This window comes from Macaca nemestrina, chromosome 16, assembly GCF_043159975.1.
Source record: "Macaca nemestrina isolate mMacNem1 chromosome 16, mMacNem.hap1, whole genome shotgun sequence".
Classification (NCBI taxonomy): domain Eukaryota; kingdom Metazoa; phylum Chordata; class Mammalia; order Primates; family Cercopithecidae; genus Macaca; species Macaca nemestrina.
Window position 1 is genome coordinate 90,989,795 of NC_092140.1, and position 18,193 is coordinate 91,007,987.

Consider the following 18,193-nt stretch of genomic DNA (forward strand, 5'->3'; position numbering starts at 1 on the left):
GAAACCTGTTGTTATTCTCCTGTCTAGCTGCTATTGCTGAGAATGACAAAGTAGTGAAATTACTTTTCCCATTATTATTTCCAGACACTCTGGCAATGGTTTGTTGACTCTAATAAACCTTCAGACAAAGCTGTCAGCAAAGGAAATGGCAGAAGGAGAGCAAGGAAAAGCCTCTTCAACGATAAATGCATCTAAGAGTTTGGTATAAGCTTGCACAGTTTCTGATAAAATTTAATGTGAGTGCTTCAAAATTTTCTCTAATGCTGCATTTGAATTCCAAAGAGAAAAATGTATTATATCAGGCTACATTACCATGATTTTGATGAACATAAACATATTATTAGATTAAAGAATGAGACATCTTACCTGCAATCGTATTAAGGAACATCAAATATTCGAAGTTTGAAATTTCCCTTCTTTGCCAGCGCTGAGTCATATTGGAAGATTTATAAAGCTGTCGAGGAGTGGCCAATGATATCCTCCTAGCAATTAAGCATAGCATAACAAACATAGTCTCTTTAATTCTTAATTTAAAAAAATCCAGTATTAACTAATATATTAGTTTGGTAATCAATTTAAAATAATTTATGGTTTATCATTCTTAGATGAATTAGAAAATATATTTTAATTGTAGAAATTAGCAATATTTGAGAATTCCATTATGGAGAAGATACACTTAATTACTCAGTATAAAACAATTTGAAAGCAACCTTATTTGTAAAATCATAGCTGCAAATGAGCATTTTACAAATCAACAAGAAAAAAAAGTAAAACTATACTTAAGATAAATCAAGTAGTTTTTAAACAATACAGCAAATCTGCTCCATGTCAACGAGGTAGGTAGACAGGTAGTCAGGTAACTGCTTACATGCATTTGACTTAATGTCTGTCAATGAACATTTTAGACTTGCCTTCACACACAGAGTGTGCACACACGCACAGCATCTGCCTGTACAATATCCCTGCAATGGTGTAAAATATAAAACAACCGGGAACTTTGAAAAAATGCATGAGTCCAGAAGAAGGGACATAGGAACAGCCTAAGGGAATAAACCATGATAATTCGTCCAAATTATGAAACTTTCCAGGTTCAACATGTTCATCTAAAAATAATGAGAGCCGTTGTTTAGAAAAGTATGATAAAGCTATTGGGTTTTTAAACTGATTGACAGGGGTTCTCAAACTTTTTCAATTCATGGCACCCTTAGTATCTCCATAATTTTTCATAGTGCTCCTTGGCCAAGAGAAATATCTTACAATTGTGTTTATTAAGTAGTTAGCTCTAAACAACTCAATAAATATTTAACATCTCAACAACTGAGTAGCTGTTTGAAAACACAATACTCATAAACTTAAAGAGAAATATTTATATTTCATTCTTAAATAACCACATTTACTAATGGGGTGTGTATGTCTGTTGGACACTGCACAACTTCTGAAACCTTGGAATCAGATCTGACACCATCACATTCATTTCCTGTTCCACACTGATTTTTCATGTGGCTCTTGTTTTTGAAAACAGTAGCCACCAAACACCAGTTTCTCAGAGGTGTCACTGAAAAAAATGCAGCCCTATCTAATCATTCTAAGTTGAAACTTGGAACTAACTCGAGCAAATACTTTGTGTGGTATCTGACAAATGTTGCTGTTTTTCCCCAAAAAATTAACAAATGCCCTGCAGTACCCCTGGGAATTCACTGTGATATCTCAGAACGCCTTGGTGTTCAGTTTGGGAACAGACTTAAGGCTATTTCTGTTACTCATGGATTATTAACATGAGTATTCACATGGAATCTTAATAGGCATTGTCTTGTACATAGCACAAAAGATTATCAAAATATCTCTTGCGAAGATATCTTGCAAAATATCTCTTGCAGAGTATCTCTTGCAAAGATATTTTCCGCATTTTATGGTAGATAAGAGTGCCATTCTGCTTGAGTAGCGTTATTCATTCTTTCAACCAATATTTATTGAATTCCTAGTAAGTGTGAGGCTTGCGTATTGTTACCCAGTTAAGTGACAGGTTTAAGCCTAGATGCAGGGTCTCCCCATTGCCACTTGGTACTTCTAAGGATGTATATCTAGGGAAGTATATAAAACTGAGTCTGTAAGAATATTATTAGGAAACTAATAATTAGTTGAGCTTTTGGGGGGAAAACAAACCAAGGACAACAAAATGATGTTTAAAGATAGAATGGCATTATGAATTACAGAGAGACCAAAACTACTGAACCGCTCTTTTGTTTTCAGTTTTCTTACAGAGAATGATCTTCCAGCTGGGCATGGTGGCTCTTGCCTGTAATCCCAGCACTTTGGGAGGCTGAAGTGGGTGGATTGCTTGAGTCCAGGAGTTCGAGACCAGCCTGGACAACATGGTGAAACCCCGTCTCTACAAAAAATACAAAAATTAGCTGGGTGTGGTGGCATATGTCTGTATTCCCAGCTACTTGGGAAGCTGAGGTGGGAGGATCTGCTGAGTCTGGGGACATCAAGGCTGTGGTGAGCTGACATCATGCCACTGCACTCCAGCCTGGGTGACATAGTGAGATCTTGTCTCAAAAAAAAAAAAAAAAAAAAAAAAAAAAGAATGATCTTCCAAATGTCAAAAAGAGACCAAATGTGGTTAAAGGGGAAACAATACTCATAATAGGTAAGAAATATAGTAAAAGAGCTTCTGATTGTTTTAAATGAATTCCGGTCCAGACAAGTCAAAGAATACTGAGGGAAATTATACATGCCATATAGAAACCTCTATTAGTAATCTTTCAGGAATCATTGAGAAATATGCCAGAAGACAGGACATTACTCTTAAAAAGGAAAAAGTTAGACCCATTCGTAAGTTCTTAATGTCAATTCCTGAGTAAATTCTTAAATTGATGACTAAACAAATAGTATGTAAGCACTTGGGAAAGGAAGTAATGATTATTATGAGTCAGCTTAGATTCAATAAGAACAAGTCTTGCAGAACTAACCTCATTTTCTTTGATAGATGAAATGCATTTTTCTTTGACCTGTATTTTATATAAGTGCTTCATTATCTACTAATATCTTAGTTTAATCTTGTCGTTCTACTAGCAAATATCTTGAGCATGTGTATACATGTCAGTGAATTGGTCTTACACTGTAAGCTTAAAGAGAATAGATTAAGTTGCAATACAACGTAACCCTAGCTGAATAGCACTTTAAACGCACTGCTGCAATTAGGCACTGTGTTAGGTTCTGTAGATCAAAGGATAAATCAAACACAGTCCCTGTCTTTCAAATGTCTGTAGCCCATTTAAGGGAGGATAGACAAAGATTAGTTTTCCTTTCCATCCATACAGTGCTGTGCAACAATTCTCAAGGACATAACAATCTATGTGGTAGACACTGTGGTATCTACCTAAAGCCAATCTCCCTTTGTTCCTCATCCACAGAAATCTTCTTTTGTTCATGTAAGAGCTGGCAAAGAAGGCCGGGCGCAGTGGCTCATGCCTGTAATCCCAGCACTTTGGGAGGCTGAGGCGGGCGGATCACGAGGTCAGGAGATCGAGACCACCCTGGCTAACACGGTGAAACCCCGTCTCTACTAAAAATACAAAAAAATTAGCCAGGTGTGGTGGTGACGGCGCCTGTAGTCCCAGCTACTCAGGAGGCTGAGGCAGGAGAATGGCGTGAACCTGGGAGGCGGGGCTTGCAGTGAGCCGAGATCGTGCCACTGCACTCCAGACTGGGCCACAGAGCGAGACTCCGTCTCCCTCCAACCCCCCTCAATAAAAAAACACAAAAAAACAAGAGCTGGCAAAGAATCAGTGGCATCTTTTCCCATAAAACCTAGGGAATGACTGGGCTAAGCCAACGGAACTCACACCTCTCTGGCGGTGATTGTTTTAGGAATGGGAAGGTGACTGTATTCTGGCCAAAGGGACTTGCGATAAAGATTGCTCTAGGTTTCTGAGAAATACATTCCTTCCTAAAACAGAGAAGCTTGAAGAGAAATCCTTTGTGTCTTTTTCCTACTGTAATGCAGTTGTGTGAAGATGTAGTAGCTGGAGAAGCAGTGGTGATTTTGCCAATACAAAGCCAATAGAGTTCTGACATCACTGAACCTCTGAACCAATACCGGCAGCACCTTAACTCCAGATCTTTTATATTAAACACACACACACACCAAAATACCCCTATTGTTTAAGTCATTTTCAGTCAGGTATTCAGTTATTTGGAGCCAAAAACAGACAAACTGATATCAGCAATATGAATAACTACTGATTACGTTTTCTACTTACATTAGTATCTTTTAATAATATAAGATTTCAAAATGATTCTTCTAAAATACCAAGATGAAAATCTAGGAAATGTGGTTACCAGTATACCATAATTAATGACTATTACACTTAATAAACTCTAAGGGTTTTATTGCTTTAATGAAGAAGCATTTATACATGGCATTTATAAAAACATTTATATGTTATTACATAGCAATTAATCATTTATGATCTTGAGGCTTTTGCTGTTTCCTGTAAGATTTTTTAACAAGCAAGAATGTCTTAACTATATGCTAGCTATGATATGCAATCAAGTTTTTTACTTTCTTATTTATATGTATTAAATAAAAATCTGCCCTAACCATTCTGTCATTCTCAAAATAGCTATTTTCATAATCTCTATCCCTACAAATAACCTTCAGAGAAAGAAAATTCTTTGGTCTCTGAAATAATTACAATGTTATAACCACATTTACATTGCTGTAATATTGAGATTGAAATATGTTAACAAGCCATAGATAATATGTAATATGATATAATTACCTGGCTTGTGGCAAACCATAGCTGGTCCCTACTCCAACCCGAGGCAAGCTATAGACAACTTTTTTTACTGTTGCTTGATCAGGGAAATTAAACATAACTGAGGCTGTGGTAAGAAGAAAAAAACAGGGTTTAGAAAACCACAGGAAAGTTAGCCATCAATTTTACAAGTCATCTTCAAGTGCCTATCATGATTTATTTGTAAAGGTAATGGATCTTCATGAAAAATCAGCTTTCAGTATAACTTTATCCATGAGAAACAAATGGGTTCACATTTCAAACAAATTCATTCTTTTTTATTTTTTAAAAAGAATTTATGTTTGTTTAAGCTAGAGCGTATCAGAAATACAGTGGGAAAAATCAAGACATTATCATACCATGTAAATGAATAATACGTAAATATGAGCACATTTTCTTTCAAAATATTTAAGGGGACTTACTTCGGTTTGCCATAAATACTTCCAAAGCAGTGTTTTGTAGAAGGTAACGTCTTGAAAATACAGCTCGTATCTCGCTGAACATCCATTTTCCGTGAAGTCCCTCAGTGTATGCAAGAACCTAAAATAAACAGTTTAAAGGGAAGTGTCAATCAATAAAATATGGATTTCAGATCTTCTCTGACAGTATCTTAGTAAAAGTCAGAAAACTAGAAATGAATTCACTGTCTGTCACAACGCTGTCAATAATTTGATACTGTGTATTTGCAAAATTTCTGCCTTTCTAAATTGTCTCAGTTGGGTCTTGAGGAAAAGAAGGAGTAGAAAAACATATTCAAAGAGAATCTGTGACTTAAAACCAAAAATATATGATCACTTTTCGTTCTTGTATATAATTAATTGGACCAGGTGACCACCTGTGAGACATATATTGTTGGTTCTTTCCACTATCCTTTCTCCCCTTTCTTCCTTGCTTAATGGCAGCCCAGCTACCCCCAAAGTGTCCATATGGTCCACCCCAGGCAAAGGATCATGATTGGTTTAATCCAGGGGTCAGCAAACTTTTCTGTAAAAGGCTGGAGAGTAAATATATTCAGTCTTTGCAGGCTATACGGTCTCAGTTGCAACTACTCAGTTTTGCCATTGTAACATGAAAGGAGCCATAGACAATGTGTAAATAAAGGGGTATGGAGGTGTTCCAACAAAATTTTATTTACAACAAGTATGAGCTGAATTTGGCCCCCAGGACAGAGTTTCGCTGACCCATGGTCTAAGCCAATCATGACAATGTTATTCCCTGCTTCCCCACATTCCCTTGTAACTTTGTGGAAGGACATTAGGCCAAGCACTGGTTAATGAGATCAAAACCAAAAGCAGTTGAGGATGTTTGAGAAAAGCTGATGAAATGAGTCATAGGTAGCTGGCATACCACTTTGCCCTTCCTGCTTGAATGGAGATGTGATAGCTGAAACTGTAGCAGCAATTGTGTAACTATGAGAGGAAGGCCAAGGTTGGCTCTAATACTGAGCTACTGAAACAATCACAGCAACTATCCATATCTGGACTTCTGGTTACCATGTATATAATCTATATTTGATTAAGCTACTGTCCTCAAATCTATAACAAGCACATTCCTTCCTGATACACCAATGTGTATTAACAATTCATAGGGACTTTTCTGCTTGCTTTGGTATGCTCTACTGCACTTATATTTGCTTTGGTGGAAATGAAAACAGTTACTGAGTTTTACATATATTATATTCATTTTACATATATTATATTCATATATACATTTGAAAACAAGTTATGAAGTTTCTTTTTACATTTCCTTTCTCTAGGAAATATAATAAAATACATAAGTGTATAATATTTTGGTCTTTATTTTTCGAAAATCCCATTTTGTAACCCTTAATTCAGTTTTTATCTTTCTCTAGACATTGAAAGGTTTTTGGAGGCAGTCAGATGTCTATTTAAATCCTGAAACATTTTGGAGCCATTCAGACTCCTACTTAACTCTCAGCTCTGCTATTTACCAACTACAGTATTTTGAAAAACAATTATTTGACTCCATCTGGTTTTCGTCATGTGAAAAACAGTGATAGTGATGCCTGGGAATGGTTAGTTTAAGCAGAGACAAAGAATATACAGTATATGACCCTGGCTATTAAGTTCCATTGATGAATTGATATCTCCTTGTTGTTGAGCATCAGGTGACAATTGGTTTTTGGTTTCTAAATGCAAAACAACTTCTTGTATATTTCACAAAAGGGTTATAGTGATTTGCCACAATTTATACTTATACATTGTTAGTTGGCTATAATGGTTTCCATATTTGATTTTCATAGACCAGTATGATTTTTAAAAAGGAAAGGGATAGTGACACAGGATTAACTCTTTTTTTTTTTTTTTGTCAAGTAGGAAACATTTTAAGACAAAACAGCCACAACAACAAAATCTATCTTCAAATATAATCATTATTTCACTAAGGTGCTAAAAATATTATGGCCATTTGAAAACCCAAACAGTAAAGTGAATATAATATCAGAAAAAATGATAGGTCTTCCCATGAAAGTTGTGTTGGCACCCTTATACCAATAGCGTTATGTCAGAAAGATACCTATATCTATATTTCTAGGTTCAGATATATCGATATCTCACATGTGTATATACACACATAGTCATATTTTGACCTATTTTTTCCTTCTGGAGCTATGGTGCAATGACAATTTGACCAAGCTTTTCTTTCCATTAAGGATGTTATCAGTTTTTATGTTAGTTATAGCAAGCAGGTAGCTCCAAAAAGCATGTTAGTTTGACTCCTTAAGTGCATCATGTAAAACTGTATTTTATAAACTGTGCCAATTATTCATTTATGGCCTTCCATATGCAAATTCACCCTTAATCCCTTGCTCTGTGAAAATGAACCTGTGTCCTTAAAATACTTTTCCTTTGCTACCTGGCATAGCATTAAACTTTGTCAGGAAAGGGCACTGAAGAGATCGCACAGGAGGATGGGTTTCTTCTTCTCTGTTCTGGTGTGCTCACTTGGCAGGCGCCTGTTCTCCAGCACTTGGCTCCTGGGACGCATGATGCTCCCAGCACCCAGTGACCAGCAGTTTCCTCAGTACTTCCCTCACCCTGAGCCGTTTTGTAGCAGAGCGCTTCTGTTGGGACACCTCCCATAAATGGCTTCATCAATTCCCTCTTTTTTTACTTTTGAGACAGAGTCTCACTCTGTTACCCAGACTGGAGTTCAATGGCATGATCTTGGCTCACTGAAATCTCCACCTCCTGGGTTCAAGCGATTCTCCTGCCTCAGCCTCTTAAGTAGCTGGAATTACAGGCACGCGCCACTACCACTCAGCTTATTTTTGTACCTTTAGTAGAGACGGGGTTTCACACCATGTTGGCCAGGCTGGTGTCGAACTCCTAACCTCAAATGATCCACCTGACTCGGCCTCCCAAAGTGCTGGGATTACAGGTGTGAGCCACCATGCCTGGCCAATATTCTTTAGAGTTATCTTTATTTCTTACTAGCCAGTCCCTTGTTACTCAATCTCCTGGCATAACTTATATTATAATTATATTACACTTTTCCTGTCTAAATTGCCCTCTGATTCCTCTCCCCTGACTGGATCCCAGCTAATACACAAACTCAGTTTTCCTATCATTCTCTTAGCTACAGCCTGGGACCATAATGGTCCTAGGGACCCACTGCAGCAAGCAAAAAGGAACCTAAGATCAGTAAAGCTTAAACACAAAGAGGACAGGGAGAGATAACAAAATTAAAAGAAAATGATTTTGCTAGTAGCTTCTAAATGGCTTAGGAAGCAAACTCTGAAAGATCCAAAGGTCCAAAGCTATTTTGAACAATGGCAGCATCATTTAAATAAGTGTACAGCCCTTACCAAAGGGGACATGGGAAGAAAAATTATTTTTATATACGCTCTTATATGCTTTTCAAAAAATCTGCCTAATTACTTTACAATAACCCATGTTATATTTGAGCATCTGAAATCCTAAAAGGGCTGATGAAAGACAATGTTCTGAGCCAGACACAATTCCCTGCTAGGAAAAGCCAACAGAGCCTAGGGCCATTTTCTTTTCTTTTCTTTTTTTAATAGCAAACCACCTCCTGCTTTCCCTGCTTGTTTCCTTCAAGATTGATCACGGAGTAAGATTATCCTAAAATTTTTTTATTTAAAAAGAGTTTCGTTCCATAATACATTTTTATTTAAAACATTTTTAGATCTACTCCTCTCAGCTGCCTTTTCTGACACGCAATTTAAGAGTTATCATGTAACTCTCTCTTTTTTTTTTTTTTTTTTTTGTGATGGAGTCTCATTCTGTTGGCCACGCTGGAGTGCAATGATGTCATCTTCTCTCATGCAACTTCCGCCTCCCAGGTTCAAGCGATTCTCCCACCTCAGCCTTCTGAGTAGCTGGAACTATAGGGGCACGCCAACACAACCAGCTAATTTTTATATTTTTAGTAGAGACGAGGTTTTGCCACATTGGCCAGGATGGTCTTGAATGCCTGACCTCAAGCGATCCGCCCACCTTGGCCTCCCAAAGTGTTGGGATTACAGGCGTGAGTCACAACACCCAGCCTATCTTATCACTGTTTTAATTCTGCATATGAAAATGATTAATTTTCTTCTTTGTTTTTCATCTGTCCCCTCCCTGTGACATGGAATAGAGAACAGGACTCTCATCTATCCTATTTACTGTTCGATACACAGTGCCTAAAACAGTGTCTGGCACATATGTGCTCCATATACATTTGTTTGTTTAATAAATCACAATGGGAAACTGATAGAAATAGTACATATGGGGCAGGTTCTAAAGAAATCGTACAAAGTGCGTGCGTTTTTGACTCCTTTGTTAAACCCAAAGAAGCTCTCTCCAATGTGGCCTTCAGACTTCTCATGTTTATGTCCTAATGGTATAGTCCACCAAACACCCCTGCTGACTTTAATCAAGAACCAAAACAATAATCTAAATACAGCTGGTTTCTCTTTTTTAGTAGTTTAATTTGCACTACCATGGAACTTTCGACTGGGTTAGATCCCATTCTGAGAAGACACTACCCTTTACAAAAAAGGATTCCTCGACTCCAGAGGAGTTATGGAAGGGCTTTAGGCTAAGCAATTTTGACTTGATATTATGGACTTATGTCTCTCACATGGGAAAATGTATACTAAGGTATGTCAAAGAATATCATTTGGAACCCCTTCTTGAGCATCAATTTGGTTTCTGGTAAACAATTTAAAACATTTTTGTAGTAACATTAGCACAGGCTGGAAAATAATGCAAAAACGAATGAATTGTTAAGATAAAACACTGCTACTCAGATAAATGTGGTTACTGTGGCTTCCTTGGACTATATCCCAAGGCTCCATTACCCTGTTCTGCTCACAGGCACTGGGAAAGTCCGGAAGCTTAGCAGGAAGGTGGCAGAGTGAGATTTGAGGTACAGCACTAGGAAAGCATGTGGCGGGTACAGTGGAATGCTGTGGGATGGGGGCAGAATGACTGGAGGGGATGCTACTTCAGGCAAATGATGAGTTAATCAATCTGTATACATCTCATAAATGTAAAGGAATATCAATCACAGTCAATTAAATACTGAGTTTATGGTACATTTCTATAGAAATCTGGGCATCAAGCCCAGGTCTGAAATACGGCCTGATACTATAAAATTGTCTTTTTTATTTATACCTTTACTGGTTACATAATTTTCTATAAGTTTAAGGACATTCTATAATAATTCTTTCAGTTTGTTTTTTATTATAGTCCAAGATATTTTTCTAAGTCATTTAAGTACTTTCATGTATACTTGAGGTTTATGGTTTTGTTTTCTTTCTTAAGCCAAGCTTCCCATATCATCTAGCTTGTGCCTGCCTGTTTCTTCAAATTATTTAATATACAATGAAATCTAATCAACAAATACGATCCCAACCAGCTTCATTTTTGAGAACTGAATAAACATAATTTTTGATATATCATATAGATCATAAGCATGAATATTAAAGCATCTTGACCCCAAATCTTATGGAACTTTGTGATTTTCTTACGTGACAACTGATACTGAGCTAACTGCTTAAAATCCAAAAGAAGTGAAGGGAGAGAGTTCACGCCAGCCTCATGCCCTGAGATCTGCCCCTTTCACTTACGAATTTTAGTTCACTTATGAACTAAAGTACATAGAAGGTAAGGTACATAGAAAGTAATACAATACAAATATCACAGAAATCCCTTGTAAACCACCGACCCAAATATGTGCTTAAAACATATTATCTGATGATCACGTTGAAAAATACAAGGCTGCTGTGCACTCATGTGTATCAGACATGTATATGTTGTCAGAAACATGTAAATGACTGTCAAATCACAGATGAAAAAAGTTTTATCTTTTTTTCTTTTTAAGGAAGCTAAATATTGTGCAACCTAAAAAAGTACTTGTTTAGGGATAGCTTTGCTGATCTCAAATCATCTAATACATATATTAGCACAAGTATTACAACTTTTTTCTTTGAATACGAAAAAAAATCTAAATTTTGTTTCCAGTTGAATTTCCTGTTACAAATTGATGAAAATGCTACAGACGGCTGTGCAAACCCTTTTCAGAGTTCCTAAGGTTGTCACATTCAATCCACACTTGCAGTTTCAACAGTTTAATTAAAGGGCTTGTTGTGGTGCAATTTAAAGTCACAAATCCCTATTACTTTTATAATTTCATATAAATTTGGAATTTGTGGCAATGGCTCAGGATTATAGCAAATACATTCAAGAAGAATAGTTCAAAAGAAATTTCAGGTCTACACTGATCACCCATGCTCTTTGTAAACTGTCAGCTGAATGGAGAGGATCCCAAGGCCCTGAAGGAAAGTCCATCTACAAGGTAGGAGAGGCTTGACTTCCAAAATGACCACTTGGAAGACCATGTCTGACGGATACCTGCTGTGTGGCACATGCGGTGACGATGTGCGGAGCAGCTACGGAACACTCCCTTCCCCCCTCTCACCACACGTCTTAGTGATGCTATTTCCCTACCAAAGACGTGGAGAAACGTAAGATAGTACTGGTTCTCTTTCCATCTCCTTTTTCACATTGCCATTCTACCACTTAAAAAATAAAATAAAAAATGGTATTTCTCTGTGGTGTATTGATTGGGGTATAAGAGCTGTTGAGGGGTAGGAGCATCAAATGGGATGATTCAAAATACCTGATGGAGGCATTGCAAAGTGAATGTTTCCAGTGACTGGACTAAAAAAAAAATCCTTTTGCAAGTCAGATGTTTTCCCAATTCTTTACTTTCAAAGAGAAGTTGGATCTAAATGGGCTGTCAATTGAGAGAGAATTAAAAATAACTTCTGACAATAGATCCTTACATGATTTCTAGCACACAACTTGGAAGGACTAGAAAACACTGAATAACGGCCGGGGGCGGTGGCTGAAGCCTGTAATCCCAGCACTTTGGGAGGCCGAGGCGGGCGGATCACGAGGTCAGGAGATCGAGACCATCCTGGCTAACACGGTGAAACCCCGTCTCTACTAAAAATACAAAAAAAAATTAGCCGGGCGTGGTAGCGGGCACCTGTAGTCCCAGCTACTCAGGAGGCTGAGGCAGGAGAATGGCGTGAACCTGGGAGGCAGAGCTTGCAGTGAGCCGAGATCGCGCCACTGCACTCCCGCCTGGGTGACAGAGCGAGACTCTGTTAAAAAAAAAAAAAAAAAAAGAAAAAAGAAAACATTGAATAACATTGTCTATAATACATCTTCGACATCCTATTTACTTATGTGAACAAGATTTTTCAATACCTCTATAAAAAAGAAAGTTATAAGTAGCTCTAATATTGATTCCTATATTGTTCTAGCAATAAATAATATTCATATGTGCATGTGTTAACTATTCATCTCATTAAGAGATGAATTTCTAATATAATTTCAGTTTTTATGCTTAATTATTTTTCAAAGTTCACAATATATGCTGTTGTATGACTGTATGCTGATAATATTTGTAACAATTTATTTCAGAATAAAAATTTTAAATACTTAGAATGTTATGGTCTTAGGAACCTAAAAACCTAAAGCTTTAATCAGTAAGGATATACACTTTTTGCAGAGTAGTATAATATAGTGATCAAAAAAGACTCACAAGCACAAATATTTTAGATTAGGTAAATCTGGGGGAAGAAATTGACAGGAAGTATGAGTTCAAAGAGAGAAATTATATAAAATGTTCATTTGAAAAAACAGCTTATTTGTATATCTTAAAACAGATGATAGTAATCAAATCACTATTCTACTTTATTTATTTTATTCTACTGGATATATCTGAAAAGTAATATAAAAATTTTATTTTCAAATAGTAATACTTAGAACATACTGGATATCACATCTTTTTAAAATATTTAAACTTATGGAAAATTTTGTTAACTTAAACGTGCAATGTGGTATAGAGCTTTATAAAATTCTTTTACAAAATTGGTGAAGAAAAGTTAGAGAACAACTGCTATAGACGACTCCTACACAATAAAGAAATCTTCAAATATCTGGCAGAAGAGTTTCACTTTAGCTTTTTACTCAATTAATAATGAATACTATCATCAAAATAAAAATGTCAAGGGCAGGCACTATAGTTAGTAAAATGTAATATGGACCAAAAGATTGATCAAAGAACCAAATCACTCCATAAAACTTATATGGAAAATAATTAATCCTGATGAAAACAATTCAGTAATATAAAACTGAAAATGGGAAAAGTTGGAAATGGCTTAACTGTGAGGCAAACAAAAATGATCAAGAAATGAAGCTGGAAAAATGAAGGTTTCCAGAAAATACACCCTCAATGAAAATTAAACAATGCTGCTATAACGGTTATTATAAACACAGCTATTATAAAAACAGCCATTATTGGTACATGGACATATGGGTATACAGTGGGGGGGTCAAAACATCCTACAGTTGGGGGAAATATAGGCAGCCCATCCATGGAGAACTTTTGATTTAATAATCTTGACTTTTTCTCTAATTCATCAATTTATAGACCTGCTTATCTTAGACTTAAGGCTTCCCCTGGGTCTTCCTCTTTTACTAGCTGTGAGACCTCAGGCAAGTTCGTTAATTTTTGATGTTTTGGTTTTCTTATCTAAAGATGGTGAAAAATAATGGTACCTAACTTCATGGGGTCATTGTGAGATTGAATGAGATATTAACAGTTCTTTTCAAAAAATGCTCAGCACAGTGCCTGGCACACAGGAAATGCTTAACAAATGTTAGCCTACTACTGCAATTACTCCCTACCTTTTTGTGCATGTGTACAGACACACACACACACACATACACACACACACACACACACACCCCATGCAGACCTCTGGTTCTAATCTTTGTTGATGACATCACCAAAACAGATGTAGAAAATCTGGACCACAGCATATAACCTTTTACTGAACTAAAAGCCACATTTATTGTTTCTTTAGTGGTAGTTTGTGTCCTAGACATTACTGGAATCATAGTACTCAACTCTTAACTACGAAGCCCAGCTATTTGGGACACGAGCTACCAGTCTCATTATTAGTAGTGATAAACTGTAAGAAGGCTTCTTCTTTTATAAACAGCCCATAACTAGGTCAGCTCTTTTCTACCAAGTGTTCTCATGGTTTATCAATTTTATTTCTCTTCAGTTACTTTCATTTAACAAATATTTATAAACTGACCATTTTGAACCAATGGTGAACAGGAGAAGCAGAGTCCCTGATTTCTAGGAGTTCACAGTTTGGTGGAAAATCACAAGTAATGGGAAAAGGCAGGGGAGTGGGGAAAAAGGAAGTACCAAGCAGAAGGAACACCACATATGTAAACATGTATGTAAAGATACATAAACACAGTCCTGGGTGGGGGGCAATGGACCCAGACTGTGTGCGCATATATTGTAAGAAGCACAGAGGTGAAAAATAAAATAAGAACAAAAAGGGTGAGTGGGCAGCAGGATGTGGGGCTAGATCTCACAACTCACATTAGAGTTTGGACTTTGAGAATAATGGAGAGTCGCTACAAGATTTTTAACAAAGCAAGAGGTGAGACAATGAAACTGGCACTTTAGAAATCACTGCTGTGGCTGCAAGGTAGACACTATTTGTGCTACAGAAGTGCAATACTGTTCCAGATCTATGTAAATGGTATTTTATACTCATTAGTTAAGAACCAGGAACTACTCAAAAGAGTATTATTTGTATTTCTCCAATAGCATCTCTTACATTGGGGCGGGTCCTTTTAAATTGATCTATCTTATTACATACATCCTCTAAAAAATGAACTTAATGAGGATAGAGACTGAGTTGTATTCTATTTTTGTATTCCTTATAGAACTTGCACAGAGAAGGAACTCAATTTTTGTTGAGTAAAATATTTTAAAATTAAATTTACAAACAAACTGAGTTGCAGCTGGAGTCCTCTGTGTCTACTTCACCTTCAAACACATACTCTTAAATCATGGCAAAACTCTCAAAACTAAAAATGATACCGGCACAGTTGCTTCATTTTTGTCCTACTCATCAATGTTCTCATGTGTAAATACTGTATCTTTGGCTGTGTTTCCTCATTTTCTCAAATTTGGCATACTCTAAAATCTTTCCTTTTTCTCTCTGCTATTATTTTACAAAGGGATGAGGTGGGAAGACCAGAACTCTATATTACTGAAAATAAATGAATTTCTAGTTTCCAGTATTTCGTTTCTATACTGAAAACATTAACTTCTCTTTGTATTATTCTGCATACTGCTAATTTTTAAACTAGTTATATTTGTATGTCTTCTCTCTATAGACTTATTGATTTTCTTCTATTTCAGATCATTTGGAGTTCTGGGTTAGAGGTTTTTGTTTTAACTAATTTTGTAATAGGGTCTGATTTTACAAATATTATGAATTGTCAAGACACATTATTTTCTCTTTTTAAAGATATTTCATATTACAATTTTAGATACAGCCAGAATGAAACAAGATTACAGGGTAGAGTTGCAGTAATCATTGTTGCAATAGTCAAATATGACTTAATTAAAAACATTTTTTCCTAGTTAACATTTCTTTATGCTAACCTGAAGAAAACTACATATATTACAAATACTAGCGCACTTTTTGATTTTAATCCATTACAGCTTTGAACATTTTTTAAAAATTTGCATCCTAATGTCATGGAAATCAAAATCATAGTACAATGTATGCCTATGAAGCATATATACTATGGTACGTAGTAGGTATTTTAAAAGTGGCAAATGTTACTATTAATAGTAGTATAAAATTCCCTATTTAGCAAAAATGTGCATTCTTCCTAGCTCTTAAATTCTAACAATCGTGAACACTTTTCAGCTCCCCAGTGTGCCATGTTCTGTCACACTCCTGTGCCCCTGCAAATGATATTTCTTCTGACTGGCAGATTCCTTCTGATTTTGTTCTTCTGATTAACTTCTATATGACTAATGATTAAGCTAGGAGACCCTGCTGCTCCTACTGGGAACCCTGTACCCACCTTTTTATAAGATTTACCAAACTATAATTGTTGGTTGACTTCTTGGTGTCTCCCACTAACCTACCGACTCACAGAGGGCAGGAATTCTGTGTATCTCTGCATTCTTCATGCTTAGCACAGAGCCTAGCACATAGCAGTGATTTAACACACTAATGAATTATGAATACTTTTCTTGATTTTTATTTAGTAATAAACATGTGCAGAAAAGTTATTAATCTACATGGTCTATAATGATTAAAACCAGCCATATTAAAATATTCCAGAGTGATTTCCAGTTTGTTACGGACTGGACAGAACATGGGTGATGCCCTCTTTGGAAAAGCTCCTTTGTACCATGTTTATTACCAATGATGCCACCACCCTGGATTGAACCAGGATGAGTACTAACATTAAAAGTACACGTTGAGCATCTCTAATCTGGAAACACAAAACCCAAAATGTTCAAAAATCAGAAACTGTTTGAATGCTAACATGAGGACACAGGTAGAAAATTCCACGTCTGACCTCACGTGACAGGTCACAGTCATAACGCAAGTATGCGACGCACTGTTTATTCAGTGCCTCACGGTGGTTACTGTACAACATCTTACCTTCTAATCAAAACCCATGGTAGGTAGAGACTAAAGCCCGCGTCGTCTGTTGTTGCTGCTGTTTAACAGCTGATCCAGGTATTCTGTGATGTTACTGTGCTGCTTAGTTACACTGAACACATTGTTTTTACACGGTGTTAATAGTGTGTCATATTTTTTTACTGTTATGTGCTTACATATGAATAAGTGTAAGAAAATGATTGCTTATCAGTAGCATATAAATTCAGTTTCAAGAATGATAATGATGCCAAATAACCACAGACTGTCCACATGGGTGGTTGAGGTAGTGACACCTTTGCTTTCTGATATAGTTCAACGCACAAACTTTGTTCCATGCACAAAAGTATTTAAGATATATTGTATACAATTACCTTCAGGCTACATGTATAAGGTATATATGAAACATAAACAAATTTCATTTTCAGACCTGGGTCCCATCCCCAAGATGTCTCATTATATATAGATACAAAATGTGAAAAAATTCAAAATTTGGAACACTTCTGATCCCAAGCATTTGCGACAAGGGATACTCCACCTGTGGTTATCTAAGTAGGGTAACTACAGTCTGTGGTTATGAAAACCATCAGAGCCATGCTATCATGAATTTAGCTGGCTGGTCCAATCAGAGGATCTCTCTTAAGATTTGAATTCAAGATATTCAGAGACAGCCCGAACAGGACAGTGGGAAGAAGCCAGAACACAGTGAGAAAGCAGTCAGCAGAAATCATAAGGCAGCGGGAGTTCCGAGGAAGCAGAGCCAACAACAAAAGAGATGGGTTGGGGTTAGTGGTGCACGCAACAGGTCTCCTGCTCCAGATGAATCAGGTTCCACTTTGCCCTTGAGGTCAAGCCACACTGGCCTTTGTTCAGTCCCTTGCTACATACCATGTTGTTTGCTGTCACAGAGCCAATGCACATATTCTTCCCTCTCCGGAAATATCCTCCCGTTTGCCGAGTTCACTGCTACTCATCTTCGAGGTCTCTTTTTGCTTCTATTTTTGCACTGACCTCCCTAGCTAGGTAAAAATCACCCTATCTTATGCTCTCATAGCACCTATATGAGACAAGTTCTCTTCACAGCACTTACGACAAATGTAATTTTGCAAATTCATTGTATAACTTCATTTTTTAATGTAATCTCCTCCACTAGACTATAAGCTTTTTGACCATTTTTTTCTTCTCATTACTGTATCTCTAGTACTTAGCACATTGCCTGGTATGTTGTAGAAATTCAGTAAAAAAAATCTGTTGAATGACTGAATTAAAGGGTATATATAGACTCTGATTTCTGATTTTGTTCTTCTGATTAACTTCTACTAATGATTCAGTTAGGAGACCCTGTATATATACA

The 18,193-nt window shown here is 36.6% G+C and overlaps 1 protein-coding gene across 6 annotated transcripts in view; it reads right to left on the reverse strand.

Annotated features, from left to right (window-relative positions):
- LOC105486020 (neurobeachin) overlaps positions 1–18,193 on the reverse strand; it is a 747,447-nt gene that overhangs the window by 131,958 nt on the left and 597,296 nt on the right. For 5 of the 6 annotated variants that reach the window (XM_011748656.3, XM_071081645.1, XM_071081644.1 and 2 more), the window contains 3 exons: positions 5,225–5,342; positions 4,788–4,890; positions 367–482 (listed from right to left, as the gene is read on the reverse strand). In XM_011748656.3, coding sequence (XP_011746958.1) covers positions 367–482; positions 4,788–4,890; positions 5,225–5,342 — 337 coding nt within the window. Of the gene's footprint in view, positions 1–366; positions 483–4,787; positions 4,891–5,224; positions 5,345–18,193 lie in introns of those variants that run through there. The other variant, XM_071081647.1, reaches the window with a different exon arrangement.